At 42.3% G+C, this 22,245-nt stretch overlaps 1 protein-coding gene across 1 annotated transcript; it reads left to right on the forward strand.

The window, feature by feature from the left end:
- The first annotated feature begins 363 nt into the window (after window positions 1-363).
- Window positions 364-11,194, forward strand: EAF2 (ELL associated factor 2). Its single transcript, XM_088519553.1, has 6 exons — window positions 364-512; window positions 2,328-2,422; window positions 3,059-3,195; window positions 3,899-4,044; window positions 6,305-6,571; window positions 10,357-11,194. The coding sequence occupies exons 1-6, from the start codon at window positions 410-412 to the stop codon at window positions 10,401-10,403; spliced, it is 795 nt and encodes a 264-aa protein (XP_088375679.1). The 5' UTR covers window positions 364-409; the 3' UTR covers window positions 10,404-11,194.
- The last annotated feature ends 11,051 nt before the right edge of the window (window positions 11,195-22,245 follow it).

The following is a 22,245-nucleotide window of genomic DNA, read 5'->3' on the forward strand; positions in this document are numbered from 1 at the left end:
AGAAGGCCGGGAGCGCCGCTTCTAACGAGGGGGAGCCGCTTCCAGCCCCCCCGCCCTCTCCGCGCTGGTGGTCGCGGCCGCTCTCCACCAACCAAAGCGCCCTGCTGAGGGGGGCGGGGTACATTTGCATATCCGCGTGCAGGCCTGCACCGCCCGCCTCCCCCCATGAGTGGAAGCCGCCGCGAGGCCCCACCCCCTCGGGCCAATCCGGGCCCGCGCCGCCGGTGACGCAAGCCTTGAGGGGGAGGGGCTCCGCCAGCGCCGGCCTGTGAGAGCGCGGGTAGGCGGGACTCCCGCCTAGCCACGCCCCTTTCCCGGGCGGGGGCGGGGCCGCCGCGCGGCGCCGGGGGATGTGGAGCGGCGGCGGCGGCGGCCCCCGCCATGGTCTGAGGCGAGCGGCGGCGCCGCGATGAGCGGGGCGGCCCCGCCGCTCTTCGACCCCAAGGAGCGGGTGCTGAAGCTGGGCGAGAGCTTCGAGAAGCAGCCGCGCTGCGCCTTCCACACCGTGCGCTGTGAGCCTCGGGGGGGCCGTTGGGACCGTTGGGGCGCGGCTCTGCCGAAGGCGCCCGGGGTTTAGGCTCTGCGTTTGCTCCCTGCGCTTGGCTCTCAGGCGGTCGGCAGGAATCCCGCCAGCAAAGGTTAAAGGCAGCGTTAATGGCAAAGCCGGAAAGCCCTTCCTGGGCGCGTAATTGCTGTCTAGGGAGGGCTGCGCGCGCGGGTTCCCAGGGTGGCTCCGTGGCTCGTAGGGCCATAGTCCTGCTCATCGGGAAGCGCCGCCTCTGGTTTTTGGTGTCTCGTTATTTATAGATGTGATCCCTGAGGTTCAGGCCCGCGCATGTTCCCTAGGGAACGAGCTGTGTGCTTTCCTGGGGGGTGGGGAGGTGGGCAACACTCCCCATGAGCCAACGGGGGGCACTTGCTGGCCACTCTGCAGCTAGGTGAGGGCACGGGGCAAAAGCTGTAAGTGAACTGAAACAAATGGGGGCACTTGAAACTTGCCCTATTTTAAGGAGGACTAAAAATCTCTTTGGATGCCTCCTACCCTTAAGACTTCTTGCTGACTCTTGTAATTCGATGATTTATTCTGAAACCTGTTTTGAAATCTCTCTTTCAGGCCAGCAAATGAGACATAGAAACTGGCACATCTGTCAGCACTATCAAGGGCACATGCAAAATTATCTTTCTGACACCTGAGTTTTTGTTACAGATGAGTGGTGAGGCAGACATCTGTTGGTCAAAAATTCAGATTAGATGTCCACATGTGGATACTGAGATCAGTATCTCCATTTTCTGAAATTTTAACCACCTGGTGGCTATATTTAAAGGCAAAGATCTTTTCTAGTTTCCTATGAAAAACTCCACAGCTACTTTATTCTCATCCTTGTAAGATGCTGTTTGGGGTTTTGCCTTCAACACTGGCTTAGTGGGGGCTGTTAGCAGTATCCTGAGACCAAATTTTTCTGCTGCGTGTATACGCTTGGCTAAAGGCTGTTTTTCTTGAGCAGCTTGTGTATAAGTTGGAGCCGGGCTTCCTAAGCCGCAGTCTGTGCCAACTGGCTGGAGGTTGCAAGCAGGATGGTTTAACTGGGAAGCTCCCCAGCTGTAACAGAGGCCGCAGGCTGCGAGCAGCAGCGCGTGGCACGACGGGCTGCGGGGCCGAGCGCACTGTGGCCAGGGACAGCGCTGTCTAGTGGGGCCCCTTCGCAGGCCTGGCCCTCTGTGTCTGTCCAACTGCAACAGGCTCTCTTTTTATTTAAAACTTATTCTAAGGGATACTTTAGATGCTGAAAAAGATAAAATGGAAAAGAATTTTCATTTTTTGTCATTTTATTTTCTGACCAAAAATAAAAATTCTGCAATTGAAGTATTGGTAGGCTTCTGACATGCCTATTATAGTAATCTGAAAAGGATGATCTAGTCAAATATTGGGGATTCATGTTGTCCTTTGCATTCTCAGTCGCTTTTCTATACCTCATATGTTTGAACTGGAGTTATCAAGAGTTGCTGCTTTGTTTTGTTTGTTTTTTTTTTTTATGCTGAAGCTAGTTATGTGAGGGTTTTCTGTCTTTATCCCTGAAAGCCTAAAAGTGCTCTTTTGTTTTTTTTTTATTTTTTACTGAAGATTTTTAACATTTAGACTGAATACTGACTTTGACTTCTACTGACTTGTGATCTGATCTGGGGAACGATAGTACACTACTTTAACAAACAAAAAAACTATGCCTTAATAAACCTCAAATTCGCAGCTTTGTGATGTTAACCCCAGTATGTTAGATCTTAAAAGATTCCAGAAAAGCCAGTAGATAATCCAGTTGCTTCTTTTTTAGATGACTTTAAGCCAGCATCTATTGATACATCCTGTGAAGGAGACCTTGAAGTTGGGAAAGGTGAACAGGTGACAATAACACTGCCAAATATTGAGGTGAGTTGAGTGGCTGAAGAGTAACAGCCATAAGGAAATGACTTATTTCATTGTTTTAAGTAAATACAGAAACATATGAAGCTGTTTCAGAGCTGCCTGTATAATCTTTAAAATATATTTTATAAAAATTGATCTAAAAATGTAGAATTAAACAATCATGCTATGACTTTAAGTGTTCAGTGTGTTGGAAATATACTGTTAGCATCACCCTGGCGTGTTGTGTACATAGAAAAGCTTCATGTGGATGTTGGCAGTGCAAGTTTCCCCTTGGTATTTACTGCCGTAGTGCAGTTCTAAAATGGGAAAGACTGGAAGGGGAAAATTTATTACCTGCCATCCTTCACTGCTCTGCTGATACTGTAACGGAAACCTCTTTTGGTGAAAGAGTCTTGCAGGAAGCATGGAAATAAGCATTTATTCATTTTCCAACTAAGCTAAGTGAAATCATGTCTCTGTTAGTCACCAGCTGCTCTTGATCATGGCTACATGACCAAAATTTGAATTAACTGATGACAAATTTTTAAAGGTTAGAAAAGATCAGTTGTAATGGACTTGTCATTACTGTGATGGATTGTGTTCTCTTTATAAGGAAAAGACTATTGCAGTAACACTGATTGGACTCTTCTGATTTAATAGGGCTCAACTCCACCAGTGACTGTTTTCAAGGGCTCAAAGAAGCCTTACCTAAAAGAATGTATCTTAATTATCAACCATGACACTGGAGAATGTCGCCTAGAGAAACTTAGTAGCAACATCACTGTGAAAAAAACAAGGTGAGTGAATTACAGGAGAAATAATTATCCTCCACTTTTTGTGGAAATCATTTTATTGCTGAATCTAAATTGGGATACATTTCCACCCACTTTTATTCCTAGCATTGCTCAATAGAGTGAAAAGCCTGGGTTTTTTTTGGTGGTGGTGGTGATGGTGTTTTGTTTTTCTTTTCCAGCACACTGATATCTTAGCTTTTGAGTATTGACTGGTAGGAAAAATAGGAATGGGTTTTTAAACTGAAAAAATGTATGTTTTTGAAGGAACTAGTTTCTAATGCATTTCTACGGGAAAAATCTGTTAAGTAGCTTGCCTACTGTCTTCTGACTTCTACATGAGAAAATACAAAAAAATGTGAACACATTTTGGTAATACTGATTTCTTTTTTCCCCTCATACTGATTTTGTGTGTGTATGTAGTTTAGTATTAAAAAAAATCAAGTTTACATAAGTCGCTTCTAACAGAATTATTGAGAAGAACTGAGGTAGCCAGGTGTAATCAGGTGACATTGGGTTAAAAAGTCATTGTATTTAGGGGAAAAAAAAAGTCTTAATACATCCATATGTAGTTATATTGCAGTATGAAAATGCACTTAGAAATCTAGTGATGTGGTTTGGAAAAGCATGACAAATTATTTCATAACATAAAGTACTGTTTGCACCTTGTCTTCTGGAATCGTTTAAAATCTCTTGCTTCTTGACCCAGAGCTGAAGGAAGCAGTAAGGTCCAGTCTCGTATTGAGCAACAACAGCAGCAAATGCGAAACGCAACTAAGATTCCAAACAATGTGAAAAATTCTCCACCAAAAGAAAAAATGTTTCCCTCTTCTCCTATGGATGATATTGAACGAGGTAAGCAAACTCTATCATATGAATGCTACCTTATTTCTCATGAGTTCTCTCTTCCTTAGTTTAACTAAGGATGGAATTTGTTTGTACTGTGGCACTGGAATCAACTTGGTCAGTCTCCATTTGACATTACAGCTCATTCTTTCTCTACACTCAACAGCTGTAACCTATATGTTACAGTGATTTTCAACTCAAAATACATTTTAAATTAGTGGATGAGACTTAACACTGAGTTTGAAATGAAAGGCTAAAAGTCACCATAAATCAACCCTGAGCAGTGTCATATACTGTATTCTTGAAAGACTGACTTAGTGAAATTCTCAAATTTCATTGAGTAGGAGCCTTGTTTTCCTTTGGAGAACAACAAAAATGACAAGTGGTAATTACTTGCTGACAGGTGGCAATTTCAATTGATATCTGCCTCCCAAGAGGTTCTGAATTCCATTAAATGGATTTCAGATGTGTCATTATGAGTGGTTTTTAGTGGTTTTTATTATTATTTTATTATTTTTTTTTATTTTGGTCTCAAATTCTGACCAGAAGTCTTATACTACAAAACAAAACTGGCTGCCAACATGTGTCAAGATCTTTTGTACTGCCAGTCCAGTTTTGTATACTATTAAAGAATGCAGAATAATTAATCAGGGTGGGAAGAAACCTGTTAAGGTCATCTAGTTCATCCCTTTGTCCTAAAGTAGGATTCCTAACATGATTATTTAACCTGTTCTTAAAGCCTTTCAGTGGCAGATCCTGTGTTCTCCTTGGCAATCCATTCCAGAGTTTTGCTCTCTTTGCAGTCAAGTTTTTTTCTAATACTTAATCTGACACTATGCCCAGCATTATTTTCATATTTATCATGCAAGTATAAAACAGGTTATTGCCTTTTTTTTTTTTTTTTTAAAGCAGATCTTAATGTCCTCAAAAGCTGCTATGTGTTTTATTCATGTTTAGATGCAAAGAATCATAGATTTGCAGAACAGTTGAGGTAGCAGGCACCTCTGGAGACTGTCCAGTCTAACCTATGTTAGCAGGCTGCCCAGGACTGTGCTCAATCAGATTTTGTATATCTTCAAGGATGGAAACTCTACAGCCTCTCTAGGCAACCTATTCCAGTGTTTGACTAACCTAAGTGTGGCAGGGAGACTTTCTTTTGTTCAAATGGATCTTCCTGGGTTTTTTCAGTCTGTGCCCATTACCTCTTCTTCTGTCACTAGGCACAACTGAGAAGAGTCTGACTCTGCCCTACTCTGTCTTCTTTACACCTTTCTATCAACTACTTGTCAATACTGCTAAGATGCCCCTTGAGACATTTTTTCTCCAAGGAGAAAAAAGTTCCAGTTTCTCCAGTTCTCTCAGTCTCTCCCCATATGAAGGATACTGCTGTCCCTTAATCATCTTTGTAGCCCTTCACTGGACTCACACCAGTCACTCTTATGCCTTGATATAATGTTTGTCACTTCGGCAGAGCTGCGTGATGAGGTAGAACTAGACTTAGTGATCCACTGTAACTCATACAGCTGCTTCAGGACTGTTGCCTACTAAATTCCATGTGGTTGTGTAATCGATTTTTCCTGCTTAAGTGTACTACTCTGAACTCATCTACCATGGTTCAGTGGTCTGTTTCAGACTTCTTATTTCAACAGCATCACTGTACTTTAGCCCAATTATTGTGCAACCTTTCTGCAATACTGAACATCTTCTATATGCTGGACTGCAGCAGGTATATGTCACAAACGCACAGTGTGCAACACAATCTATACGATCGTATCCTCTGTAATGTATTCTACACATGTATTGATTGCAATGCTAAATTGCTAAGTTCATCTTGCAACCAACTTATCTGTGTGTTTATAACTGTAATTTTATGTTCAGTGGAGGGCATCCTCAAGATGCAAAAGCAAATACAGAAGATGTGCTAGTTGCAGAAGTTAAAGGGTGTGTGGTGTGTGAGATGTACTATTTGTGGAGTGTGGGTTAGCATGGGGGTTCACAGTCAAACTTGTTCTAATGCTTGGCTTGAAAGGGAGAAACTACTCTTACTGTGGGAGCAGAAAACCACATTATACACCAGATGCCCACTTAGACCCCCCCCCTTTTTTTTTTTTTTAAAGTTGTTACCATGCATAATGGTAACAAATGTTCTCTGGCATGTACCTGGCTTCTATTGACTTATTTTCTATGTTCTTTTATTGTCCTTTTATTTCAACTATGTGGAATGTTAACTGAGAAACCGTGTTTTTTTTTTTTTTTTTTTTTTTTGCAGAGCTAAAAGCAGAAGCCAGTATCATGGACCAGTTGAGTAGCTCTGACAGTTCATCTGATTCTAAAAGTTCTTCATCCTCGTCATCCAGCAGTGAAAATAGTTCTAGTGATTCTGAAGATGAGGAGACAAAGTCCTCTCTTCCTATGTCAATGCCATGCTTGCAGCCACAACCTGCTGTATCTGCCATGCCACAGCAGGCTGTCCCTGACAAAGATGCCAGTCATAACAGATCCCAAGAGAGTAGTGGTCATATGATGAATACACTACGTAAGTACAAAGGCTATTCTTTTCTTAGTGCACAATTCCAGACATCGAGGTTCTGAAAGGAAACCATATTGTTTTTAAGTATGTCTCTGTTATAATTAAAATTGTGGGAAGTGATGCTAGGGTTTGATTGTTCAGTGGAGGTTTGAATTAGACACTGGGATAAAAGTTTCTTGGCCCTCAGAGACATTAAATTAAAGCTGATGCAGTTGAAAATATTTCCTAAGCTCTTTTGGCTTCCTCCCAATTATATACATTGGGACTACAGAACAGTAATTTTGTATTGAAAATATGTGAACTAACAGGGCACTCCCAAAACATATGCTTATAATTTCTTGGGTAGAACTATGGGAAAAATACTATATTGGAAATACTCTGATTACAGAAGGGACAGTGTATTTTTAGTTGCTTTGGTTGCTATTATTCATGGCATTTTTTCAATGGACAACACGGCAAAACCCCTCCTTGCATTTGAAGGAAGGAGGCTATTTGCTTTTATACCATACTATCTTATTTCACCTATTCAAAGAACTAAAGTAATTCAAAGAATTGCAAACAACCAAAGAAGTAATTTAAAGAATTGCTGTGAATTTTTTCCGAAAAGTGCTTACTAGGTAGAGAATTGTTTAAGTTAGGTACCTAAACAGATGCAGCAGGAATATTCGGGTGGAGAAGCTGTGAGTATTCAGCTGTGGTGACTCTGATTGCCTCTTTAATTAGATGTCTAGCTCCAGGCTTCCAGTTTGAAGGGATTCCAATAGGTCTGGTTTGCTAAGATTTTTAAAACTTTATCATTTATATGTAAACTGGTTATACTGAAAGCTTGAACTCTGGCATGTCTACTTGTTTGCATTATCTATTAAATAATGAAATATTTTTTAGTAGCTAGCATTTAAATACACAAATATGTGTGCCATTTATATACTGCATTAGCAGAGATAAGATTAGACTGAAAAGTCCTGTGATTTCATGTTGAAGTTCTAAATGCAGTTTTTATTCTGCTACCACCATAGAGAAAAATGTCTCTATGTTCATAATTTCCATAACTTTAATATGCCACTTATTTCAGCCTTTATTCACAACTGGGATTCCCCACTCTGTGTGCTTTAAATAAGCATTCTGAAAATGAGCCTAAGCTCTGTCCCCAGTGACAGAATCCCAGCTGGCCACGTTTCCCCTGAGAAATGCACAGGTGGCCCAGGCCATTAGTCGCAGCAGCCTCAGTGGGGAAAAACGCTGCTTGACAACATTAAAAGGGGAGCAGGGGAAGTAGGTGATTTGGTTTGAGAACCATGTAGCCTCTCTCAGCAGCACCAAGCCTCAGGCTTGAGTATCTGAGCTTGCCTCGGTCTGCAGCTTAATCCTCTGTACTTCTATTATGGTTCCTGATCTTAACAAATTCTGTCCCAGCTTCCTGTGATGGTAACACTTAAAATACATTTCAGTGAGGCAAACTCAAAGAGGAGAGAGAGGAGAAAAAAAAAAAAGTCATTTTCAAGGCACGTGTGTGTTGTTCCCTTGCTGAGAGAAGCTGGAAGGAGAGGGGGAAAATAACAGGGAAAGCTAGAGAAGTTGGATGGATAGCACGTGGTTCTAGCTTGGATGGCAAATGAGTTCTCAGTCAGGGTCCTCTACAGTAACGCCTTTCCTCTCAAACACTGTTTAACAAAAATAAAACACTGAAGCAACAAATGTCAGCACAAATAGTTTGCTCATCTAAGCCTGTTTTGAGCTTTGACTACCTATATGCATGCCTGTAGAATCAGATTCATAGCGGGTAATAGGGAAGTGTTTGTTTGTTTGTTTTTAACCTCACACATACAGAAGTTGTCATAAAGTCACCTACCTGAAGCTCTGTAGGAAGCAGCAGTGAGGCCTACCCTCAAAATACTACTACTTTTTTAAGCTTTCAGAAGTTAATTACATAGGCTCAGGACTTGCATCATGATATAATTTGCAAGTGCTGTTACTAATCAATCTGTTCTTAATATTTAATATGTCTGTTAATGTATTCCAACAAGAGTTGCTTAATTTCTTTTTTCTAAGCGAAATCAGCATAAATTCACTATTCTAGCTTTGTGTCTTATATACACAGCACTCGATGCATCTTCTCTTGATACTGGTGCTGACACAGCAGTAGTCATGAAATAATTTTTTACCATGCTAGTTTGGCATTAGTGTGACAACTGGGAACTGTAAAACATGATTTTTTTTTTCATTTTCCCAGTCTCCAGTGACTTACATGAATAAAGTTAAATGCAATATAGTCACTAATTCAAAAGTTTGGTAAATGTTGTAATTTACAGCCTATTTCACCATCTTTGTATTGCTAATAAGCAGTTGGCACTGTGAAAATTGAGTTAAAATTTTATTATTCAATTTTATTGCCAACTTGTAAGTACAGTTAAGTCTACATGTTTCTTCAGTCCTACTTAAGTGAATGCTTTAAACTGAAAACCATCACTTCTAGTATGTTATCCTACTGTGTTTTGTTTATTTATTTATTTTTTTTTAAAGGAGGTAGCAATATAAAAATGGGCCCAACAGTCTTCCCTGAAAACAAATCCTAATGCTTTATTCTGGAGCTTGGAGTTCTTTTTCCTGTTTGTTGATTTTTAACATGTATTGGCACTTTAACAGTAGCTGCAAACAGCCCTCTTCACTGCTTGTACCTTACACAAGCAGTGTTTGCTGCTTTGTTGCAAGGAATCTCATCCCACTTTACCGATAACACACTGTAAAGCAAAAGAAGACTAAAGGCAGCCATAAAGATGTCAGTGTTACTGGTGGAATTTGTCTGCTTGATGACACTTAGCTTGGCTCTTTTGTTATGTTGGCTTGCCCTCTTGGGAGTTACTTTTTTACCCATCTGCAAAAGTGATCACTGAAGGATTCTGCAACTGAGGAAAGAGCATGTGAAAATGCTGTGACTAGTCGGGTTCTGTAATTCTTTGGTTGTTTAGACCACTTTTGCACAGTCTTCAGATTGTTTTTTATGGTGGTTTGGCAAGAGAGGTATGAAAAAAACCATAGTATCTGGAACAAATTCTTTGAAGTGAGTGAGAAGTTACTAGATATGCTGAGAAGTCTTCCTAGCATACTGCTATATTTCTTGTTAGTTATCTGTCATCCTGGGAAGATTCCCACCCTCCTACCCCCTGAGCTTATGGACAACTACTGCAAACATAATGTATCTTTTCTTCTGACCTCCCCATTTTGAAATATATATAGTCACTAAATTAAAGCTCCATGTTAAATTTCTTTTGATGTTTTGTTTGTTCACTTATTCCAAAACCTGTTTGAAATAGTAGGTCACTGATACATCTTTAAGTGGTACATCAGAGAGCTGCTCTTGATTGAGACACTGCTTTGTTTTCAAGCACAACCCAGTAGTATTCACATGGATTTAAAAACAACAACAAATCAACAACAAAACCCCTTTTGTTTTCTTACAGAACTGGCAATTTTTCCATTTGGGTAGTGTGAAGATGTGGGTAATAAATAAGTGTTGCTTGCTGTGATCTGGTGCTATTAAATCAATGCATTGGTGGCTAATAATGTCTTTCCTAGAGGAAGACATTAAGAGTTTAACATGACAGAAATGTGATCTCTCAAAGGTTCTGTTGCAGAGGACCTGGGTTTGCTAGGTTATGCTTAGTCATTCCCTTATGGCATGTTTCGATAGCAGTTTTTGCAAGCCTTTAACTGAAAAAGGGGAAAATCTTGAAAGAAATTTTTTCTTGATAAAGACTAACGATCTTTTTTTTTTTTTTTTTTTTTTTTTTAAGGAAACGACTTGCAGCTGAGTGAATCTGGAAGCGATAGTGATGACTGAACAAATTTTGGGCCTTAAATGCATCACTTTTTTGCAAAAGTTGTCTTAGCATCTGTTTTGCACTAAGGTTAGATTACCAGAGACTGGAATGAATGTCGTCAATTTTGATAATGAAGACATCTTAATTTTCTACTGACATATTACATCTACAATTCAGCAGCATTGATTTCTTGTCAGTGCTTTGGTTATATGTTTATCTTTCAAATTACTGTATTTACAGTAAAAATGTGTATGATCTGATTTTGATTATTTTTGCCTCAGCCACCTGTTGTACTTGAAAATGATTTGTAACAGCTAGTTACTTTATATAAATAGTTATGGAATAGAGAAATCTGATATTTATGGAGGCAAGTTTCCTTCCTATCATTTAAATATTTAATGCTGATATTGCAGCTCTTATACAGGGTGATAGGGAGAACAACTAAATGAGGTCTGCTGTGTCAGCCACACTTTTTGTTTAGTTCACAGTTCATATCTTTAAGGAAACTGCTGAATAATGTGGTCCACTAAGTGCAGTTACAGTTTACAATTGTTCAACACATTGCTGAATTCTTAATTTCATTGTATTATAGGACTTTATATTTCTGAACCTAAGATTCCTAAGGGAGCCTGTCTATTCTCTGCCTTGTTATGCAGCTTGAACAGGCTTGTCTTTTTACAACATTTTTGTATTTAAATTTAGGTAAGTGCAGAGAGCAATGAATTTCTTTCGTTTAATTCTGTAACAGAAATCAGAAAATTTCGTTGTAGGATTATAAAAGTAATTTAATAAAGCAATATTTATCATTTTAGTGGGGCTGATTCTTTTTTGGTTAAGAATCTCACTTTCTACTTATAGTAGTCATGCTAGTGAACAAGACATCTCATCAAAAAAAAAAAAATAGAAAGCCATAAAATGGTAACTAATGCACATTCCTCACCCAATCCGCAGGTCTTAGGTGTTTGTTGCTCTTGCCTACATTGAGACAAGCACCAGCCAGAGCTTGTTGGATGATTGCAGCTGTGCTCGTCTACTACTGATTTTTTTTTAATAGATTATATCCAAATGTCCATGGTAGGCAATATTGCATTAGAAAAGGTGTTTATCTAGTCTGACTTTTTTCCTCCTTCAAATTTAAAGATCTGAAGAACCTCAGGTAAGAGTCAAACTTTCATGCTGTAGTTAACTACTGAGAGTTTTGTACTAACAGTAGCGAATGTCTGTGGGATGAATATTGAGGAGATAAATCTCCTTTCAGTCTTGCACAGAAGCCTCTCTGCTAGACTGGTGGTTGAATCCCAGCGCAGTGACTAAGCCGAGGCTGGAAATCTGTATCTAAGCCTGAATGTCACGGCATGAAATGCCCACTTAGTTAATGTATGCAATAGATGGTACTAGACAAGCTTATTCTCTTAACAGCTGGGAGTATCAGCCTGTAGTTCCATCTAGATGGATTAAGAGGCCATAAATTGGTCTGCCTCCTACAAAGGAATTCTTGTTGGCACCACAAAAGTGAAATGTTTTCACTCGGGTTTGTTTCCCAGGAGATGGCACTCGTCCATAAACATCAGTTTATAGTATTAGAGTCTTGCCTCTTCCTAAGGTTGGTATCTTAAAAAGCGCCTTTTTTTTTTTTTTTTTGAGGTTTACACTTTGACAAATAAAAGCTCAGTTTAATGAGTTTAGATGAACAGATCAGCTCGGAGAAAGGATCCTTTTTAACAAGCACTGGAAGATTCTTTCCATGGCGAGGAAAATTGTAGTGAGTTCCCTGATGGAACATGACTCCTTTCCAGGCTTCCCTCTACAGGCTAGGAAGAAGATGTAGTGAGGGTCCTGTGTGCTGCTGCTTTTGTGCAGCTTTGAGGCTCCAGCTTGAGTTCTGTCCTCGGATAATGAGAGGGCTTACCCCACTTGGAAGGCTTTCACCTTCTTACCACCACAAGCTGACTTTTTAGGAACTGTGGGTTGGTAATAGCTTATTTCAGGAAATGCCATTTGAGGAATACTGTTGGTATTGGAACGCTGCTAGAGTGCACAGTTCTTGGCACCTGCTGCTAGTGAAGCTGCTAGGGCAGTTTAGAGATAGCTAAGATGTAGAAAATGTTGAGACAAAAGAAAGGTCTGTGAACTAAACAGAAAAGATGCACAGGAAAATAAGCTGAAGATCTCAGGATTGAGTTGGGTCTCAGGATTTGAGACTTGCTTGGGATATTTGTTTCCCTGTGGCCTGTTCTGTGCTCACTGTTGAATTACATTTCCTACTGGATGTGTAATTATGAAATGATAGCCATCAGAAAGTGGTTGCAGGGACTTTTGGAAGAGGATGATGTATTTTATCAATAGAAAAAGCTAACAATTTTTTGTTTTGTTTTAAATTTTTTTTCAGACCCTGATTTGGACCCTTTTCTATAAAATTAATTTTATTCCTGTCCTGCCAGCTTAACTAGAAACAAGAAGAATCAATAATTACTACAGACTCTTGTGACTCCTGTAAACTCTGCCTATTTCAGAATCTTCTTCTCAAATATGTCTGACTTTCTCACCTAACTCTCAGCTATTCTGTCCTTACAGCCAGTACGATAAAGCACAGGCATGTGTGTGTACTTTTAAGTGGTATGCACACTTAGAAAATAATGATCATTGAAGTACATTTCTTTTATGTCATTATAGTAAAGTTATGTGCGTTTTTTTGGATTTGAGGAGGATCTGCATATCACTGATTAAATCCAAAACACCTTCTGTGCCAAATGCAACAGAGAACTTCAGGTTTTTCAGTCTTATGATTGCTGCAGTGCTGAGGACTCCTACAACAACAGCTCGTCTGAGCTTTTTCCTCTTTGCAGAACCTGATATGTGCAGAAATTTTTCAGTAACTACAGCTTCAGGCTTGCAGTATTCAAACCTGGATAAGTCCTGAAATGACAGTAATGTTCTTGCCAATTATAAATACCCTGCCTAATAGTTTCCAATTTTTGTATATAAATTTTGAACATCAAAAAAAATCCCTGTCCTACTCTTGCTTTTTGTGCACCCTAACTCGGGGCAGGTGGACAGACTAAAGTGATTTCTTTAGGGCAACCTTGGCACCACTGTATTTCATGACTCACACAGGGATTATCATTTCCTTGGGTTTTATGTCTTCTTAAAGTACTCTTGGGAGGTTCTTGTCCATAATACTGTAACATGCCTTTTGGAAATGTAAATTATGAACATCAATCTTAAAAATCAATTCTGTGCATTTTTAAAGCTGTTTGACAAGCAATGATCTTATTTTCTGCATAATCTCTGAAAATCATTTTGATATTTAGGCATCTGTTGTTGAAAACAGCTGGTCAAAATCATGACATTAATATCAGCTGGAATACAGCGCACTGGAGAATTAACTATTAAGGAATATAATATCAGCTTTATTGCTTGAGCTTCGTTTTTTATTTTGAAGGGAGATGAGAATTCTTCAGATTAAAGAACTTCAGTAAGTGACTTCTGTGCTGGCAGGCAGTGAATCATCTTGAGATATTTTGAAGAACTGAGAGTTGCTGGGTCTCTTTTGGCTGATTACTGAGGAATCAAACATGAACAGATCACCTCAGATAAGTTTGCAATCATTGTATCATTTCTGACCAACGTCGTTTTGATTTTCTTCAGAATTTCTGCAGGAAGCTTTCTGAGAACAGCCTAACAGTTGAATGCTTTTTAAACAGAAGAGGTAACGATTGTCTAGACCGGGCAGAGAAGAGGCCCAGGGGAAGAAAGAGCAGACGAGTTAGCTCAGGATGGTCCTAAACTGCATGCGAATTTCTTCTCTCATGCTGCTCAGCTAGCTTAATCAGCAAGGTGCAAAGCACAGTCTAAGAAGACACAAGGTCTTCTTTCCAAAGAAATGTAGGAAGCATTAGGAAGAGAGAAGCCTCGAATAAGGTTGTCTTTTTGTTGTTGTTTTTTTAATTGTTTTGGATTTTGGGGGTTTGTTAGTTTTATTTTTGTTTATATAATATATCTACTGTTTTCAGGGAGGTAGGAGGAATGAGAAATCCAGGTGAGGAGGTACTGAAATCCAGGCGTGGGCTGAACTAATGAAAAGTGCTAAAAGAATCTTGCCGTGATTTTTACTTGTCATCTTACAAACTCTGGTGCTGGAGAGAAGACTCTTGGAGAGTTTATGCCAGCAGCGAGAACCACTTAGCATCTAGACAGAGATACCAGCTTGATATGTTACAGGGTTCTCATAGAAACTATGCTGCCTCTGCTATAGTTGCAGAAAGGTCTGGGAATGGCAAGGGCTGGGGCTCTAGTTGTTTCTGTGGCTTTCCCAATCCACAGAAGAAATTAGTGTGTTTCTCTCTTTTTTTTTTTTTCCCCTTCTGTGAAAAGCAAGTCCCTCTGCTGCAGTAAGGAAGGAGTGGAGGTTGGAGGCAAAGATGAAGGGGCGTTTCATCCAACAGAGAGGGCTTTGTTGCCGTACAACATGTACCTGGTGAGCTGGCAGCTGAGACCTCTCTCAGCTCACTTTAAACAGAGCTGTTGTTGCAGAACCTGCTCTCCATCTCTTCTCTCCCCTATGTCATCTTTTCTATGCAGCTTGGGTTTGCCTCTTGAAAACTCATACCTGGCATGTTTCCCTAAGTGTGCATATGTGTGACAGAAGATTATTTGTTCCCTGTGAGGAGATGAGGATGCTGTTGCCTAAAGAAAAGTGGAGTGTCTTAGAAAGGTAATTAAAGAAGACCCAGCAATAACCCAAACTGTTCTTTAATCTCTCCAGTTTCAGTTCCACATGCTGTGTATCTTGTTCTACCAGTTTTAATGCTCTTGCAAAGCAGTTGCACAACAGCCTCATAGCAACTAGTAGAATTAAACTTGAGCTGTCATAATTGGCTATACCTTTTTTAAGATCCTCAGTGTATTGAGTTTCCAGTAAAGTCTTCAAAGACCTCCTTCTCCCACACCTTTTTATTGCCACAGCTTCTGAAATAAATGCTGGTGGACATTCTCACATACAGCTCTCCTAGTGACATGGGTCCCTAGAGCAGCAAACCATCTTCTAGCCAGTTTCTTTTTTTTATACCTGCTTTGCTGCATGCCATTAATTTGTGAAAAGATTCAAGCTTTTACCTGTATTTTGATACAACTGTTCATGCTAGTGCTAAATTCCACCTTTGAGTGTTCCTAAGAGCTAAGGCATTTTTCAAGGCCAATATCCAGTTAAGACTGACCCTTTGAATAACAACAGCGAGTTTTTTTTTTTTTTTTTTAATGTCCGTTTCTAATTCTGCTGAAATAAAGAGGGGAGGAGAGATGCATAACTCAAATCCTGGAACCAGACTGTAGCACAAGCAACAACAGATCAGAGGTGCAAATAAACTTTGCAGTAGCCTCGGCAGCTCTGCATACAGAGCTGCCTCCTGCAGCCAAAAAAAAAAAAAAAGTTATCTAGTTCAGACAGCTTGGCATTAGAAGAACAGACAGAAACAGCAAACCAGCAGCACAGGTAATGGGCCCTTCAGGGCGGTAGGCCAGAAAAGTTATCTGGGGATTAGCTGCTCTTCAGCAATGGCTCAGAAAAGGGGCCCTCTCCCATTGTGATGTGCAACAAATTCTACTTCTGCACTGCATTACGACCCAGCTTTTTTTCCTGTGTACATTACCAATAGTAATTATTTTTTTTTTAATAAATACTTGCCCATAAAAACATTGGCCAAAGGTGACTTCAGTGTAAGTGGGGAAAACTCCAATGATCAGCAGGCTATTGTTTGTACTTCTCCCTTATGTGAGTGGCTCTCCCTCTTACGAAAACAGCTGGGCTTTCCCCTGATATCCTTCACAAGGATGCTCATCTGTTTCTGGGTTTAGCTGTGGACCTAAGACCGTTAAGCTATTTAAAAAGTTCTCACCATGAGTGTATTGTAGAAAGTGCCACCTGGAAGGATTCACTCTATCAAACTCAGTGGGGATTTTTTACCCTCATTAGTTTGTAAAAACAAAACGCCTGCTAAAAACTTCGAACCCATCCCTGCTTTTGCACTTTCTGTTTGACTCCCTGCTGGTAATTAAACGACAGCTATTCACAGGTGAATAATTGAGATCCCGGAGAGAAAAACTTGTTAACTTTTTAATAACTTCTTGACTCTACTTATAACTCCATAGAGAGCCTCGGAGCTGAACAAGCCAAAGAAGTTGCCATGTTACACCAGAGCCTTTGATCCGAATGACCTCTGTTCTGAAACTAGAAGTGCTTACACTGCTTAAATCTTTGAATCTAAAAAAATGTGTTTGAGGCTGCCTGTGCCCTATTGCAGGATGATTGTTCTCAGGTGTCCTCTGTTAAATGGGTCTGTTCTGTGACGGGAGGTTGGCAAATAACCAGCACCTGTGGGATGGGTCTGATGGTGCTGGTGGATGAAGATGATGTTTTTCTGAGGCCTCTAGAGCACCCCCAGGTCAGGCATGTTGGTTATTGGAAATGCAGAGTCTGCAACCTCTTCCCTGCTGCTGCAGGAGCTCATGAGCCTCCTGGCTCTTATCGAGAGCTTGCGCAGGCAGAGGCCTCCTGCCACGTCGGCTGCAGGGGCCGCCTGGCCGCTCTGTGTTCCTCACCTCATGTGGCTCCAACAAGGGGGAGGGGTTGCACGAGTGGTAAGTTTGTTCTCCGAGCTTAATGAAAGCTCTAATTTCAAGCTTGCTCATACCTCTCTGGGCTTTCCAGCTCCCAGGGATAGAGGCAGGGTGCTAGGTCAGGAGGGGAAAGTTACAGTCACTCCACAGTAAAGTGAGGCAGCTGTTGGAGTCTGCACCGTGGCTGAGCGGCAGGATTCCTTACTGCCAGGCTCTGCTGAGGTGACACCACACAACCAACCCCCTGGCCAGTTTCCTGGGCTGGGACACCCTCCTGGACAGGGATACAACATGAGGACACCAGGCTCAGTGCCTTAGGTGGAGCAAGGAGATGCCCTGAAGGCATCCGAAGGTCCTTGCTAGGAGGAGCTACAGGTTCTTTTATCTCTTTAACTTGGCCCAGGGCAGCTTGGGAGCTGTTCTGCAGATGTGCAGTTGTGATGGGAGGCAGATCCTGTGCCCATAACCCATGCAGATGGCTCCCTCTCACCTCCTCCTTAGAATGCTGTTTTATATCGGTCCAGTTAATGCAGTAGTGTTTTGTGTAATTGCGGGGCCTCTTCTGACGAAAGAGGATAAGACCCAGTCTTGCTGAAGGTGCTGCTTGCGAAGACTGAAGAAAGAGCAGGTCAGAAGGATAACTTGGCAGTGGTAGTCCCTTATGTCCTGGGACTGTGTTAGTCACCATCCAAGCTCCGGGTCCTGTGAGGACACAACCCACCCAGCCGCATGGTCGCACAGCCTCTGCTGCTCCCCATTCACCGGGAGAGAAAAAGGATAAAATGCAAATGGTTGAGTCACAACTGAAGGGTGGGTGAGCAGGATTAGGTGAGGCTGTGCTGACTAACCCACCCCAGCAGCAGGCAAGCGTTGCTCCCATTTTGTACTGAAAGAAATGAGTCTTTTAAGAGGCTGTGCCAAAGCCCCAGGGAGTGCTGGAAGGAGCCACCAGAGCGGAGAAGGTCCAAATTCTGACCCCAGGCCACCCCATCTACACGACATCCTGGACCAGGTCTGGCTGGGTTTGCATGGAGCCCTCACAGAATCAGGATAAATAGCAAACCTGGGATATAGCTTTGCTGTTGTTGTATCTGATATACACAAGCGGAATCCCTTGAGGCAGAAACAATTTATCTGTGGCCCAAAATGACTCATTAGAAACTGTTTCAAAACAGTCAGTATTTTTCTGAAAAGGCATGTCCCGTTGAATTTGGCAAATGTACAATTTCAGATCACCTTATAGTCTGCTTTGTGAAATTGTATGCGGGGTTAATGACAGTTTAATATTGGGTATTTCTGGTTAGAGCTTGGTCCTGTTCTTAAAATTTCTGGTTCATAAAAACAAAGAAACAAATAAATAAAAAAACACCCTGCAAATTAGAGCATGGCTTTCTCCAATAGCTTCATCTGAGGCTTTCTGAAGCTTTCCAGAGTATGATACAATTAAGCATTGAATTTTGAGGCCTTGTATAGATTGCATAAGATTTATTCATCTCAAGCCATAGTTCAGCCTCCTCAAGAAAAAAGTGTGATGGCTCTTAGTGAGTGGTAGTGCCAAAATATCTCTTCAGAGAGGCAAGTTAAAATCTAGCTGACACTGGGTTGAGGAGAAATTAGAGGGTTAGAATGTATTTAGCAATAAAATAACTTACCTGTTCAGTCACAGTGACAAACAGATACATAAATACAGAAAAGATGTGTGGCTTCTTATCACAAACAACACGTGTGAATGTGGTCTGAGGCCTGGCTGCTTTGAATTTCCAGGAATTAGCTGGAAATGTATTAGCTGTACTAAGATAAAACCATGTGTTTGCAAGGCCTGCTGTTATCACTCTTTTGTGCGTGTGCTGAGATACAGCTCTGAGGAAAGAGCATTTGGTACAGTAGATTCTGGTCTTGACTTCAACAGGATGAAGACAATTTTACAGCAATTTTTAAGCAAAAGGAATTCTTTAGTGTGAGAGAGAAATGCTCAATAAATTTCATTTTTCATTTACAATGGTTTTGAATGCCTCAGGTTAATAAAATGGATTTAAAATTCTAACCACCTTTTAAATTAATTGCATCATTCTCACAACTTTAATAGAACCAAAATGACAACTTGAATTTACAAATACCTGAGTGGCATTCTTCAGTGCACCAAAAAGCTGTCATCTCACTTCCACTTGAATTAGATACATGCACAGCTGCATCTGCAGTCCTCATTCTCTGCTTATTTCTAACGATTGGTTGGGTTGGTCTTTTGGCACTTTGCTCCTTTGATGACTGCCAGCAGGACAGCTCCTCCCCACACGTTACCCCAGCAGGGCTGCCAAAGCCACATGTAAAGGAGCATCCCTCCTCCTGGGGAGCATCCCTTCTCCTGGAGGTTTGGCGGCCAGGCTCAGCGCCAGCTTTGAGTGCGTGCAGCTGAGGGTGGCCCTGTCCTTTGGTGACCTTGGAGAAGGGCCTCCAGGTGGTGCTGTGGGGAGGCCACAGGCAGTGCTGGCCTCCTTCCCACAGGAGCTGCTTTTAAACTGAGCCTCTAACCTTTGGCTCCCACCTGAGCAAGAGGAGTTTCAGTCCTTCCCAAAAGAGCTGCATTCAAATGCTGATGAGGCACACACAGGACCTTGCTGGATGCTGAAAAATATTTGCCACTAGGGAACTGAAGTGTGAGACAGAGCATGGTGCTGAACTCAGAAATGTTTCGACTCTTTACAAGGGAATCTGAAGCAATTTGATTTGGGGCCTCTTCCCACAATGTTCTAGTCTTAAACTTGTTATTTTAGCATGCAGCATACTTTTTTCTTCTTGCATAACCACAGTTTGATAATCACGGAGGAAGGCAGACTGTTTACCCAAGGCTCTGGATGGAAAGCACTGAGTTTCTCTGAAGCTTGGAGCAGGAAGCTGACCCATGAGAGCTTATTTCTGTATCCATCAGGACTCACTAAGCTCAGACAATATCTCAAGGCTATGCCATGGGGTAGCCAAGAGCATGACTTTTTATTAATATATGTCTTAACATTTGCCTGGGAAAACAAGGTGCTGTTAGATTCTCTAAGCAGAATGCTGGGAATTAGGCATCTGGCTGTTGAAGTCTAGAAGGGATTTAAAAAAAAAAAGATTAAAAAAAAAACAGAGTAGGGCTTTTTGAAACTTCCCCCAATGGCGCTGTTTTCCTGAGGGTGCTTTGGCAGTGGTTGTACAGGCAGCCAAACTCCTGCTGTGTGTGTATTCATCAGGCTGATTCCCCATTGTATCCCACACAGCCATGTCTGTGGGCTCTGCGAGGAGACTTCTCCCTGCTGAAGGAAAGTCCCATGTTTTGTTCTTCCATCTGGGAAAGTGTCTTGATGCTCAGGCAAGGCCCCAGACAGAGCACTGCCCACAGTCTTGCCATCTTTGAGGGAAAGCTGATGTTCAGCATCTCCTGATTCCTATTTTATGAATGCTCTTGGTATTTCAGTTTGTCTTGCGATATTGCCTACTATTGTTGAAAAATTGCTCTGCTCTTGATTTATGTGTACACATCTGTGTTTGAGCAAGAGAGATGCGAAGTGCTTGCGAAGGGAACCATCTCCCTCCCTCAGCTCCACTGGAGACTGCTCTGACTCCCAAGGACTCGCTTCCCACAGGTGGCTATTGCAGATAAACAGGAGCACATTTCCAAAGAACCAGTCATGCAGAAAAACCCTTTATGCTGCATTTCTGTTGTTTGTAAGTGGATATTTTCTCCTGCATTTCCTGATGACTGTTGCAAGCATCTAATCCTGTCTGTCACCTCAAACCTTCCTTGACAGAGCTCTTGTCAAAGTCTAAAAACACCTTGAAAACCAAATCTGCATTGCTGCCATTCACTGACTGCTCAACAGTGTTTCAAAGAGCTGTTTGTCACTGGTCATCAGTGACAGCCACATGCCAGACCACAGAGCGTGTGTTGGTGCTTGGCAGCTTGGTCTGAAGTGAGGGCAGATACCCTTCGGGTCTCAGAGACAGGCCTAAACTTGTACAGGCCCTTTTGCTCATGAGTTGCCCAAACTGCTCCGTTGGGTGCCAGAAAACTTGCTCTGTAACTGACAAATGTCCTGATCTCCTCCAGTTATGGCTTAATCCTGCCAGCTGAAGTTTCTGCTTTGCCTAATCCTGAGTTTCATGCAAGGTGAAAGTTTCCCTGGCAGATCACCAGGTGCCAGAGGGCCTGGGATGTGGCCACCCGTGGCCATGAGGTGCCACGGGTGGCTCAGGGACACCCACAGAGGGATCACTGGTGAAGAGGCCACTTGTGAAAGACCTCTGATGGCCTAGGGACACCCATGGAGGGTCCACTGGCAGAGGGTCCACCCACGAGGCCACCCTGGAGCCCACGGCATAGTGCCTGTCTGAGGACCCCCCTCCAAGCATCCTCCACACTGCTAGCTAAGGAGGCCATTGCAGAGCCCCAAGTCTCAAATAAGGACGTTTTTATTTATTTATTTTTACAGCACGATGGTGCCCCTGCGCCGGGGAAGGCCGCGGCTGCCCGCGCCTCCCGCCGCGCTCCAGCCCTGCCGAGGCCGCTTTCCCGCCCGCCGCCGCGGAGCCGGCGCCATCTTGTGGTGCGGGCGGGCGGCGCTGCGGGTGCGCGGCGGTGGCGGGACGTGCGCCCCGCTCGTGTCTTCGTGTCCCGGGTGGGACCGGGAGGCCGAGCTGCCACCTCGACCCTGCTCTGAGCGGGGAGGGAGAGCTGGTGCTCTGCTCTTTGCCTCTTCTTTTCCGGGGACGCTGGGCTCTTGCCGGCCAGGTTGGGTTCTGGCAGACCTGGACGTGGCTACAGGGCCATGCCTGGAGTCTGGAGGGAGATGTTTAGGTCAGGTCCTCCTGTTCGTCCAAAAGAGCCTCCTGAATTCGATGCTCCCTGAGGAAAAGGGTGTCAGATTCGATAGCTGGTAAACACTGAATGCATTTGACCGTCTCAGGAACAGGATTTAGCAATAACGCTGAGGTTTCACAGACCTGCCAAGGCTAGCATTAGAAAGAATGCACTGTGTCACCATTTCCCCAGTTCATGCAGGATCAACACATCTAGAACTTTCCAATGGATCAAAAAGAAATCTCATCCCACACCCTTTGCCCTGATCCCGGCTGGATCTTCATGGAAAGAGGTAGTTTGCACTTGATTATCTAATGAAGAAAGTCTCTGTGGTATCTATCGAGAAAGGGGAGATTTACAAAAGTCAGTTATAGTTTCATAGCTAATATATTTTAGGAGAGACAGCTGGTCTA

This window comes from Tinamus guttatus, unplaced genomic scaffold, assembly GCF_059628265.1.
Source record: "Tinamus guttatus ecotype Peru unplaced genomic scaffold, ASM5962826v1 Tinamus_guttatus_pri_ptg000060l, whole genome shotgun sequence".
Lineage (NCBI taxonomy): Eukaryota > Metazoa > Chordata > Aves > Tinamiformes > Tinamidae > Tinamus > Tinamus guttatus.

Coding starts and splice junctions, on each gene's coding strand:
- EAF2 (XM_088519553.1), top strand. CDS start 410: ATGAGCGGGGCGGCCCCGCCGCTCTTCGACCCCAAGGAGCGGGTGCTG. Junction 2,423..3,058: donor TAACACTGCCAAATATTGAG/GTGAGTTGAGTG, acceptor CTGATTTAATAG/GGCTCAACTCCACCAGTGAC. Junction 3,196..3,898: donor ATCACTGTGAAAAAAACAAG/GTGAGTGAATTA, acceptor TTCTTGACCCAG/AGCTGAAGGAAGCAGTAAGG.